The sequence below is a fragment of the Stomoxys calcitrans genome, chromosome 1, assembly GCF_963082655.1.
Source record: "Stomoxys calcitrans chromosome 1, idStoCalc2.1, whole genome shotgun sequence".
Classification (NCBI taxonomy): domain Eukaryota; kingdom Metazoa; phylum Arthropoda; class Insecta; order Diptera; family Muscidae; genus Stomoxys; species Stomoxys calcitrans.
The window spans coordinates 122,547,262-122,559,905 of NC_081552.1; the positions used below are offsets into that span (position 1 = coordinate 122,547,262).

Below are 12,644 nucleotides of genomic sequence, written 5' to 3' on the forward strand. Positions count from 1 at the left end.
AAGCATTTTATGAGCCCAAAACCTTAAATCAGGAAATCGGTCTATATGGCAGCTATATCCAAATCTGAACCGATCTGGGCCAAATTGAAGAAGGATGTCGACGGGCCTAACACAATTCACTGTCCCGAATTTCAGTGAAATCGGATTATAAATGTGGTTTTTATGGGCCTTAGACCCTAAATCGGAGGATCGGTCTATATGGAAGCTATATCCAAATCTGGACCGATCTGAGCCAAATTGACGAAGGATGTCGAAGGGCCTAAGACAACTTACAGTCCCAAATTTCAGCAAAATCGGATAATAAATGTGGCTTTTGTGGGCCTAAGACCCGAAATCGGAGGATCGGTCTATATGGCAGCTATATCCAAATCTGAACCGATCTAGGCAAAATTAACGAAGGAAGTTGAATGGCCTAACACAACTCTCTGTCCCAAATTTCAGCAAAATCGGATAATATATGTGGCTTTTATGGGCTTAAGACCTTAAATCGGAGGATCGGTCAATATGGCAGCTATATCCAAATCTGGACCGATCTGAACCAAATTGACGAGGGATGTCGATGGGCCTAACACAATTCACTGTCCCGAATTTCAGCGAAATCTGATTATAAATGTGGTTTTTATGGGCCTTAGACCCTAAATCGGAGGATCGGTCTATATGGCAGCTATATCCAAATCTGGACCGATCCGAGCCAAATTGACGAAGGATGTCGAAGGGCCTAAGACAACTTACAGTCCCAAATTTCAGCAAAATCGGATAATAAATGTGGCTTTTGTGGGCCTAAGACCCTAAATCGGCCGATCGGTCTATATGGGGGCTATATCAAGATATATTCCGATATAGCTCATCTTCGAACTTAACCTGCTTATGGACAAAAAAAGAATCTGTGCAAAATTTCAGCTCAATATCTCTATTTTTAAAGACTGTAGCGTGTTTTCAACAGACAGACGGACGGACATGTCTAGATCGTATTAGATTTTTACGCTGATCAAGAATATATGTACTTTATATGGTCGGAAATGGATATTTCGATGTGTTGCAAACGGAATGACAAAATGAATATACCCCCATCCTTCGGTGGTGGTAATGGTTCCCCACAACATGATAATACCTTATTGACTATGAAAACGATTAATGAAGTTTTTTTCGTTTGACGATTACGAATGTAATAATTAAGTCATCAATATTCAATATTTTTAGGCCCAAAAATATTTACAATAAACACCCTTTTCTCCATATCTTTTTGATAAGCGAAAAAATCGAAGCCGAACGTAGCAAAAATGACCTACGGGTGATTTATCATTTATTTACTTTCGTCTCAAATGCGACGCATCAGAAAAAAGCGTTTGCCGTCCATACACCTGAATTTATGCTTAAATTTAGCATGATTTCGGCAGCTAAATCAAGGATTTTTCATGGCATGTTTTTGGACAAACGCTCGAATCGAATCTTTTTCCGTTGCGAAAACTGTTTTGATTGTATATCAAATACCCATTTTTGTATAGAAATGCTTGATGCTAACATTTTTGTTTGACTTATCATTCTATAAATTCTTCGTTCAAAATCAGTTCCACAAACCGAAATCAGTTTTTTTCGCTTGCAGACCGATCGAACGCCTACGTTCAACGTCTACAAACAGGCTATTAGGGCTTGTCTAAGAATAGTGCTGTTTTCAGCATTTGTTAACGCACTTTCGGCTCGAATTTTGCTATTTTCGACATCATATTCGAAGTCTCTTAATACATTACTTCCCGTACTCACCTTGCCCTTTTTAGCTTTATAGTGAATTAGAAGTTCAAATTAGTTTCAGGCCATAATTTAGCTCCTTCTTTAACACTCAAGGACATAGCTTGATCCATTTTACTATTTTTGGTTTTCCTTTATCTTTTTTTATACCCACCACCGAAGGATGGGGGTATATTCATTTTGTCATTCCGTTTGCAACAAATCGAAATATCCATTTCCGACCCTATAAAGTATATATATTCATGATCAGCGTAAAAATCTAATACGATCTAGACATGTTCGTCCGTCTGTCTGTTGAAATCACGCTACAGTCTTTAAAAATAGAGATATTGAGCTGAAACTTTGCACAGATTCTTTTTTTGTCCATAAGCAGGTTAAGTTCGAAGATGGGCTATATCGGACTATATCTTGATATAGCCCCCATATAGACCGATCCGCCGATTTAGGGTCTTAGGCCCATAAAAGCCACATTTATTATCCGATTTCGCTGAAATTTGGGACAGTGAGTTGTGTTAGGCCCTTCGACATCCGTCGTCAATTTGGCCCAGATCGGTTCAGATTTGGATATAGCTGCCATATAGACCGATCCTCCTATTTAGGGTCTTAAGCCCATAAAAGCCACATATATTATCCGATTTTGCTGAAATTTGGGACAGAGAGTTGTGTTAGGCCTTTCAACTTCCTTCGTTAATTTTGCCTAGATCGGTTCAGATTTGGATATAGCTGCCATATAGACCGATCCTCCGATTTCGGGTCTTAGGCCCACAAAAGCCACATTTATTATCCGATTTTGCTGAAGTTTGGGACAGTGAGTTGTCTTAGGCCCTTCGACATCCGTCTTCAATTTGTCCCAGATCGGTTCAGATTTGGATATAGCTGCCATATAGACCGATTTCCTGATTTAAGGTTTTGGGCCCATAAAATGCTCATTTATTGTCTGATGTCGCCGAAATTCGGGACAGTGAGTTAAATTAAGCCCCTAGACATACTTTTGCAATATCGCACAGATCGGTCCAGATTTGGATATAGCTGCCATATAGACCGATATCAAGGTTTTAGGTTTTGGGACCATAAAAGACGCAATTATTGTCTGATGTCGCTGAAATTTGAGACAGTGAGTTTAGCTAGGCTCTTCGACGTGCTTCTTCAATTTTGCCCAGATCGGTGTAGATTTGAATATAACTGCCATATAGACCGATCTCTCGATTTAAGGTTTATGGCCCATAAAAGAGGCATTTATTGTCTGATTTCGCCGAAATGTGGGACAGTGCTTTAAGTTAGGCTCTTCGACATTTGTATGCAACTTGACCCAAATCGGTCCAGATTTCGATATAGCTGCCATGTAGACCGATATCTCGATTTAAAGTCTTGGCCCCATAAAATTCGCATTTATAATCCGATATCACTGAAATTTGACAAAGTCTTATGTTAGGCTTTTCGACATCCGTGTCGTATATGGTTCAGATCGGTTTATTTTTAGATATATCTACTGTACTTATTAGTATTTAGTCCAAATCGGAATATATTTTAATATAACTGATATGGGACATAAGTTATGAATTTTTCACCGAATTTACAAAGTTCGGCGCGGCCGAACTTAACGACTTTTTACTTGTTTTTTTTTTTTTTTTTGCTTAAACAATAATTTTGTGAACACTCATCTATAACTTTTGATCAAAAACTCATACAATTCTGGGATGTTCTATTCTGATGACTCAAATATTTTTTCTTGCATTTATGACTTTGGATGTGTTTGTTGTATTGTCCTTAATTATATAAAAGAGAACAGATTTTATTTTGAATTTAGACAATTACAAAAAAAAACGATGATATACTGTTCTACCTAAAATGTGGTAGTAAAGTATATCATTGTTTTGTAAAGATTGTTTAATTTCGAAATTAAATAAAAACAAGTAAAAGCGTGCTAAGTTCGGCCGGGCATGGATCGCATTGGTCAAGTTCTTTAAATAACTTTTTCAAATAAAAAACAAGTAAAAGCGTGCTAAGTTCGGCCGGGCCGAATCTTATATACCCTCCACCATGGATCGCATTTGTCAAGTTCTTTTTCCGGCATCTCTTCTTAGGCAAAAAAGGATATAAGAAAAGAGTTACTCTGCTATTAAAACGATATCAAGATATGGTCCGGTTCGGACCAAAATTAAATTATATGTTGCGTTAAGAATTGCGCCCATTGGGGCTCCCGAAGTAAAATAGAGAGAACGATTTATATGGGATCTGTATCGGGCTATAGACCGATTCAGACCATAATAAACACGTTTGTTGATGGTCATGAGAGGATCCGTCGTACAAAATTTCAGGCATATCGGATAATAATTGCGACCTCTAGGGGTCAAGAAGTCAAGACCCAAGATCGGTTTATATGGTAGCTATATCAGGTTATGGACCGATTAGAACCATACTTGGCACAGTTGTTGGGTATCATAACAAAACACGTCGTGCGAAATTCCATTCCAATCGGATAAGAATTGCGCACTCTAGAGGCTCAAGAAGTCAAGACCCAAGATCGGTTTATATGGTAGCTATATCAGGTTATGGACCGATTTGAACCATACTTGGCACTATTGTTGGATATAATAAGAAAAGACGTCGTGCAAAATTTCATTTCAATCGGATAAGAATTGCGCACGCTAGAGGCTCAAGAAGTCAAGACCCAAGATCGGTTTATATGGCAGCTATATCAGGTTATGGACCGATTTGAACCATACTTGGCACAGTTGTTGGATATCATAGCAAAACACGTCATGCAAAATTTCGTTCCAATCGGATAAGAATTGCGCACTCTACAGGCTCAAGAAGTCAAGACCCAAGATCGGTTTATATGGCAGCTATATCAAAACATGGACCGATATGGCCCATTTACAATACCAACCGACCTACACTAATAAGAAGTATTTGTGCAAAATTTCAAGCGGCTAGCTTTACTCCTTCGGAAGTTAGCGTGCTTTCGACAGACAGACGGACGGACGGACGGACGGACGGACGGACGGACGGACGGACGGACGGACGGACGGACGGACGGACGGACAGACGGACGGACATGGCTAGATCGACATAAAATGTCACGACGATCAAGAATATATATACTTTATGGGGTCTCAGACGAATATTTCGAGTAGTTACAAACAGAATGACGAAATTAGTATACCCCCCATCTTATGGTGGAGGGTATAACAACACCTCCAAAATTTCAGACAAATCGAGTAATAATTGCGCAATCAAGAGGCTCAAAAAGTCGGTGTATATGGTATATATGGTGGGAAGTCAGGGATATCAGGATATGGACTGATTTAAACCATACTTGTTGGAAATTAAAATAAAACACTTCATGCAAAATTTCGGCCAAATCGGATAAGAATTGCGCCCTCTAGAGGCTCAAGAAGTCTAACCGGGAGATCGGTTTCTATGGCGGCTTTATCAGATTATAGTCTGATTTAGACTATACATGATACAGTTGTTGGGAGTCATACCAGAACACTTCATGCAAACTTTCAGCCAAGTCGGATAAGAAGTGCTCCCTCTAGAAGCTCTAGAAGTCAAGACCCAAGATCGGTTTATATGATAGCTATATCAAAACATAGACCAATTTGGCCCGTTTACAATCCCAACCGACCTCCACTAAAAAAAGTATTTGTGCTGTATAGAGTCTCAAATCTATATTTTGAGTTGATACAAACGGAATGATATACAGGTATATCACCTAAGGCGGTGGGATTAAAAATAGATTTCGCTATTTTGGCATGTCATTACGACGGATATGCCTGGGTCGACTTAAAATGTTAAAACGATTTATTAGGACCGCAGTTTGATATTGCAAATGTTACTATCAGGTCTGTTTCGATTTTCACGCAAGTTAGCTATTACCAAAAGGAAGCAATTCGTGCGATGCATGGGTTGATTCTCCGGTTTCTGTGCGATTTATTTTTATTTATATTACATTTCGTTGGCAACACTTAAACAGCTGTAGCTGAAATGAGTCAAATGTTTTGTCTAATTACACTCGCCATGCGTGAGTTTGTGTCAATAGCGTTTTATCTGCTTATGAAGAAACATTTAAAATTATACTACATTACCAATCATTGCTCATATATGGTTTTGGAATCGAATGATGATGAAATGCGAAGCATACAATGATATGCTGAGAGACACAATTCGGTGTACGCGCATTTTTGGTAGCTGTAAAAAATGGCAAAAACACAGCAATAGACCAAAATTTGCCTAATTGCCAAAAGCATTTGTATGAATAGAAAAAAGCTATAATATGTTCCAAATCAAATAATCGTTTATATATTTTTATACCCTCCACCATGGGATGGGGGGTATACTAATTTAGAAATTCTGTTTGTAACTACTCGAAATATTCGTCTGAGACCCCGTAAAATATATATATATTCTTGATCGTCGCGACATTTTATGTCGATCTAGCCATGTCCGTCCGTCCGTCTGCCTGTCGAAGGCACGCTAACTTCCGAAGGAGTAAAACTAGCCGCTTGAAATTTTGCACAAATACTTCTTATTAGTGTAGGTCAGTTGGTACTCTAAATGGGCAATATCGGTTCATGTTTTGATATAGCTGCCATATAAACCAATCTTGGGTCTTGATTTCTTGAGCCTCTACAGAGCGCAATTCTTATCCGATTGGAATGAAATTTTGCACGACGTGTTTCGTTATGATATCCAACAATTGTTCTAAGTATGGTTCAAATCGGTCCATAACCTGATATAGCTGCCAAATAAACCGATCTGGGGTCATGACTTCTTGAGCCTCTATAGGGCGCAATTCTTATCCGATTTGAATGAATTTTTGCACGAAGTATTTTATTATGATATCCAATAACTGTGCCAAGTATGGTTCCAATCGGTTCATAACCTGATATAGCTGCCAAATAAACCGATCTTGGGTCTTGACTTCTTGAGCCTCTAGAGTGCGCAATTATTATCCGATTCGAATGAAATTTTGCACGAAGTATTTTGTTATGATATCCAACAACTGTGCCAAGTATGGTTCCAATCGGTTCTTAACCTGATATAGCTGCCAAATAAACCGATCTTGGGTCTTGACTTCTTGAGCTTCTAGAGGGTGCAATTCTTATCCGATTTGAATGAATTTTTACACGAAGTATTTTATTATGATATCCAATAACTGTGCCAAGTATGGTTCAAATCGGTCCATAACCTGATAAAGCTCTCATATAAACCGATCTGGGGTCTTGACTTCTTGAGCCTCTAGAGGGCGCAATTCTTATCCGATTTGAATGAATTTTTGCACGAAGTATTTTAGTATGATATCCAACAACTGTGCCAAGTATGGTTCCAATCGGTTCATAACCTGATATAGCTCTCATAAAAACCGATCTGGGGTCTTGACTTCTTGTGCCTCTAGAGGGCACAATTCTTATCCGATTTGAATGAATTTTTGCACGAAGTATTTTATTTTGATATCCAACAACTGTGCCAAGTATGGTTCAGATCGGTTCATAACCTGATATAGATGTCATATAAATAAATCTGGGCACTTCACTTCTTGAGCTTCTAGACGTCGCAATTCCTATCCGAGTTGGCTGAAATTTTTCATGACGTATTTTATTCTTTCTTTCAACAACTGTGTCAAATAAGGTTCAAATCGGTTCATAACCTGATATAGGTGCCATATAAACCGATCTGGGTTCTTGACTTCTTGAGCTTCCAGAGTTCGCAATTATTATCCGATTTGCCTGAAATTGTGTACGACGGATCCTCTCATGACAATCAACATACGTGTTTATTATGTTTCATTTTACCGATGTATTTTTCAATATTTTGTTGGAAAATTTTATCATATACCAACAGGGACGCGATGAATTTGCAGTATTGTTAAAATAATTAATATTCTATGTAAAATATGCATAAACATGGACATTTAGGATGTGATTTAATTATATAGATATGCAGCAATGCACTACATTTTTAAAAAAATCTTTTATATTTATAATGAAATCTGTGCATTTATTCTGAATTCGCAGAGGCAAGTTTTACCGATATGAAACCGGAAAATTTTTACGATTTTCGATTATCGGAATATAAATTAAAGTTGAATTCGCAAAATTCTTGCGATTGCGGCTATCGGAACAGACCTGTGTGAAAAGTTTATTAAACCCACAAAAAAACTGTAACAAATTAAGATGTTTTCCATGGCATAAGTATTAAAGTAATTTCGAGCTAAAGAAGCAAAGCTTAAAAACAAGGATGGTATCTTTAAATTTAAGTCGCTATACACTAATATACAAAACCAACATTCAGCTTCGAATTTCGATCGTTGACGAATTCTTATTTCAATTTCCTATTTTTTAATCCTGTATTAAAACCTGGAATATTTATTTTAAAATGCAAACATTTAAATATCCTCCTAATTGTAAAGGTTTTATGTGTCTTTAACTAAGGTTCAATATTGCCTTTGTTCCTCAAGTAAAATTTGATGGCTTGAAAGCAAAATTTACAACCTTTACAGAGATTTTGACCTTCGCACAATTTAAAAAAAAAACACAATTTTAAGAATCTAATACAATGCCATTTTAGATACAAATTCCATAATATCAAATAAAAAATATTTTGCATAAAAGGAAATCTTCCTTTAGAAAATTCTTCAATGGAGTTCTTCAAGTTTAATTCAAATCTTTAAAGAAAAGATAAATATTTTCAGTGTACTCTCTTCCTCAGGAAGTGGGTAGAAAACAAAGTTAAGTTTCAAATTGTAATTTCATCAATTTTTATACCTTCTACCATAGGAAGGGGGTATACCAATTTCGTCATTCTGTTTATAAATCCTCGAAATATTCCTCTGAGACCCCATAGAGAATATATATTCTTGATCGTCATGACATTTTAAGTCGATCTAGCCATGTCCGTCCGTCTGTCTGTCGAAAGTACGCGAACTTTCGAAGGAGTAAAGCTAGCCGCTTGAACTTTTGAATGAATACTTTTTATTAGTGTAGGTTGGTTGGGATTGTAAATGGGCCATATCGGTCATTGTTTTGATATAGCTGCTATATAAAACGATCTTTGCATGAAGTGTTTTGTTATGATTTCCAATAACCTGATGTAGGCGTCATATGAACCGATCTGGAGGTCTTGACTTATTGAGCCTCTAGAGGGCGCAATTCCTACCCGATTTGGCTGTAATTTTGCACGAGGTGTTTTGTTATGACTTCCAATAACTGTGCTAAGTATGCTTTAAATCGGTCCATAACCTGATATAGCTGCCATATAAACCGATCTTGAATCTTGACTTCTAGAGCCACTAAAGAGCACAATTCTTATCCAATTTGGCTGAAATTTTGCAAGAAATGTTTTGTTATGACTTCCAACAGTTGTGTCAAATATGGCTTTAATTGGTTCATAGCCTGATGTATTTGCTATATTAACCCATATGGGATTTTGACTTCTTGAACCTCTAGAGGGCGCAAATCGCATCTGATTTTTCAGAAATTTTGTACAACGGCTTCTCCAGTGACCTTCAACATACATGTCCAATATGATCTGAATCGATCTATAGCTTGATACAGCTCCCATATAAACAGATCTCCCTATTTTACTTCTTGTGCTCCTAAAGTGCGCAATTTTTATTCGAATTGACTGAAATTTTACACAACGACTTCTACTATGGTCTTCAACATTCAGTTCAATAATGGCCCGGACCATCTGACCATAAGTTGATATAGCTCCAAAATCATAGCAATTTTTTTCTTTTATCATATGTTTGGCTAAAAAGATATACCGGGAAAAGAACTAGACAAATGCGATCCATGGTGAAGGGTATATAAGATTCGGCCCGGCCGAACTTAGCACGTTTTTACTTATTTATAATGTATAATGTATGTAATAGAAATATATTAAACTTACTTAGGCCATCCTTCAAATGTAGAAACTGTAAATAGCGTCAACATCGCCTTTGCTACATCGTCAAAATGAAACTTGTTATTTTTCCATTCCCGTTCCTTCAATCTAGGTTTGTTTATGTCACCATTTTCATAAAATAGGTAGGTGCCACTGAAAAAATTAAATATTACCAACATTTTATATATCAGTAGCATGTAAAATCAGATCTCATATTAAAAAAAAGTACAGAATTTCATATGTTAATTATTTTTAACAATTGTTATTTATTCATTTATAGAAACACAGAGCATTTTAATGAAAAGTTATTTAAATTCTTATACCCGTCAACAAAGCTACTTTATTTTGCTAGCAATACAATTGTTGGTGTTGGAGAGAAACAACACTCCTTTTCTCTGCAGGGTAACAATTAGAACAAATCAAATTAATTCACATACATGAAATTCCGGCATGTTCATATTCACTACAAATTCTAATTGGAGAATTCATTGTTCGTTGAGCCTAAATCATTCTAAGGTGTGTAATGGACTTCGCTTTAAGGTTATTTTAAGTACTTACCAAGTACAAATATAAAAAAATGTTAAATACTTCAACAGCGATGACAAACTAAACAAAACCTTATGACCTATGTGAAATTATTAAACTACTACTACTTATAATAGAGAGCTATGATTGAATACTTACTGGCAATCCGACTTGTACATCTTGGAACCATCTGAACAACTGAAGAATTTTCCCTATGGAAGATATTAAAATAAAAACTTTAAGCACTAACACTTTTTACTTTTTTTTATAATTATAACTACATTTGGGAGACTTTTGCTGGAACAACAAAAATCTTAATTAGCCCCGGAATCTAAAAAATAATGTTATTTACAATCTGGGTTAGATATCTAAATAGAGTAAATTACATTTAAAACTAGAGCTGCGTAGTCGCAGTCAACAATTTTGCCTGGAGCCGGAGTCGAACGAATCACCTCGACTCCGGACAAAGAAGGCAAAAATGAAATTCTAAAATTTTTTTAGAATAAAAAAACAAATTGTTATTTATAAAGTAGACTGTTATATTCAATTTTGCTGTTTTTAAATTCAAGCTCGAAGTTTTTTTTTTTTTATTTAAATTATTTATCGATATTTCCTATACAAAACCGTGGTTTTTTTATACTTTGGATATGTTATATATTGAAAATGCATTCCATTGAAATATTGAGTAGTAAATAAAACAAAAAAATAAAAAGACTCCGAGCTTGAATAAAAAAAAATAACAAAATTAAAAAAATAAGCAAGTTAAAATTGCAGGGATTTTTTTTATACCCTCCACCATAAGATGGGGGGTATACTAATTTCGTCATTCTGTTTGTAACTACTCGAAATATTCGTCTGAGACCCCATAAAGTATATATATTCTTGATCGTCGTGACATTTTATGTCGATCTAGCCATGTCCGTCCGTCTGTCCGTCCGTCCGTCCGTCCGTCCGTCCGTCCGTCCGTCCGTCCGTCCGTCCGTCTGTCTGTCGAAAGCACGCTAACTTCCGAAGGAGTAAAGCTAGCCGCTTGAAATTTTGCACAAATACTTCTTATTAGTGTAGGTCGGTTGGTATTGTAAATGGGCCATATCGGTCCATGTTTTGATATAGCTGCCATATAAACCGATCTTGGGTCTTGACTTCTTGAGCCTGTAGAGTGCGCAATTCTTATCCGATTGGAACGAAATTTTGCATGACGTGTTTTGCTATGATATCCAACAACTGTGCCAAGTATGGTTCAAATCGGTCCATAACCTGATATAGCTGCCATATAAACCGATCTTGGGTCTTGACTTCTTGAGCCTCTAGCGTGCGCAATTCTTATCCGATTGAAATGAAATTTTGCACGACGTCTTTTCTTATTATATCCAACAATAGTGCCAAGTATGGTTCAAATCGGTCCATAACCTGATATAGCTACCATATAAACCGATCTTGGGTCTTGACTTCTTGAGCCTCTAGAGTGCGCAATTCTTATCCGATTGGAATGGAATTTCGCACGACGTGTTTTGTTATGATACCCAACAACTGTGCCAAGTATGGTTCTAATCGGTCCATAACCTGATATAGCTACCATATAAACCGATCTTGGGTCTTGACTTCTTGACCCCTAGAGGTCGCAATTATTATCCGATATGCCTGAAATTTTGTACGACGGATCCTCTCATGACCATCAACAAACGTGTTTATTATGGTCTGAATCGGTCTATAGCCCGATACAGATCCCATATAAATCGTTCTCTCTATTTTACTTCGGGAGCCCCAATGGGCGCAATTCTTAACGCAACATATAATTTAATTTTGGTCCGAACCGGACCATATCTTGATATCGTTTTAATAGCAGAGTAACTCTTTTCTTATATCCTTTTTTGCCTAAGAAGAGATGCCGGAAAAAGAACTTGACAAATGCGATCCATGGTGGAGGGTATATAAGATTCGGCCCGGCCGAACTTAGCACGCTTTTACTTGTTTATTTTGTTGAAATATTGTTTTTGGAGAAAATTTTATTCGTACATATGTTGTCTTTAAAGAAACTTTAATAATGTTTTCACAAAAGTGTCGTTGAAACATAAAAAAATAGTTTATAAAACACCAAGGCATAACTTTTTATATCAGCTTTTTAGTCTGCGTTTAAGTACCTTTCCGTTTTTGTTTACTTTGTCCCAATCGGGGACTTTAACTTTAATCCGCCTGATATTAAATGGATTGAGAGTCATGATTACAATGACTTTTTTATAAAAGTACTAGAAAATGAATTGGTCCGTTTATAAGTTGTGGTTCATCGCAAACTAATAACATCTATAACTCCTTTGGAGGACTCCATGACCTGAAATTTATAAGTCATCCTCGCCATATATTGCTTTCTTTTTTGACGGCATTACCCATCGATAACTGCCAGTTCATATTTTCAGCGGAGTGGATCTAAAAATGTAACTCCTTTTTCACTGTTCTTCTGAACGTCTGGGTTCAAAACCTGGCGA

At 36.7% G+C, this 12,644-nt stretch overlaps 1 protein-coding gene across 6 annotated transcripts in view; it reads right to left on the minus strand.

The window, feature by feature from the left end:
* LOC106091696 (muscle calcium channel subunit alpha-1) overlaps nucleotides 1–12,644 on the minus strand; it is a 479,054-nt gene that overhangs the window by 79,315 nt on the left and 387,095 nt on the right. For all 6 annotated transcript variants that reach the window (XM_059370822.1, XM_059370821.1, XM_059370825.1 and 3 more), the window contains 2 exons: nucleotides 10,321–10,373; nucleotides 9,643–9,789 (listed from right to left, as the gene is read on the minus strand). In XM_059370822.1, the coding sequence (XP_059226805.1) occupies nucleotides 9,643–9,789; nucleotides 10,321–10,373 (200 nt within the window). The remainder of the gene's footprint in view (nucleotides 1–9,642; nucleotides 9,790–10,320; nucleotides 10,374–12,644) is intronic.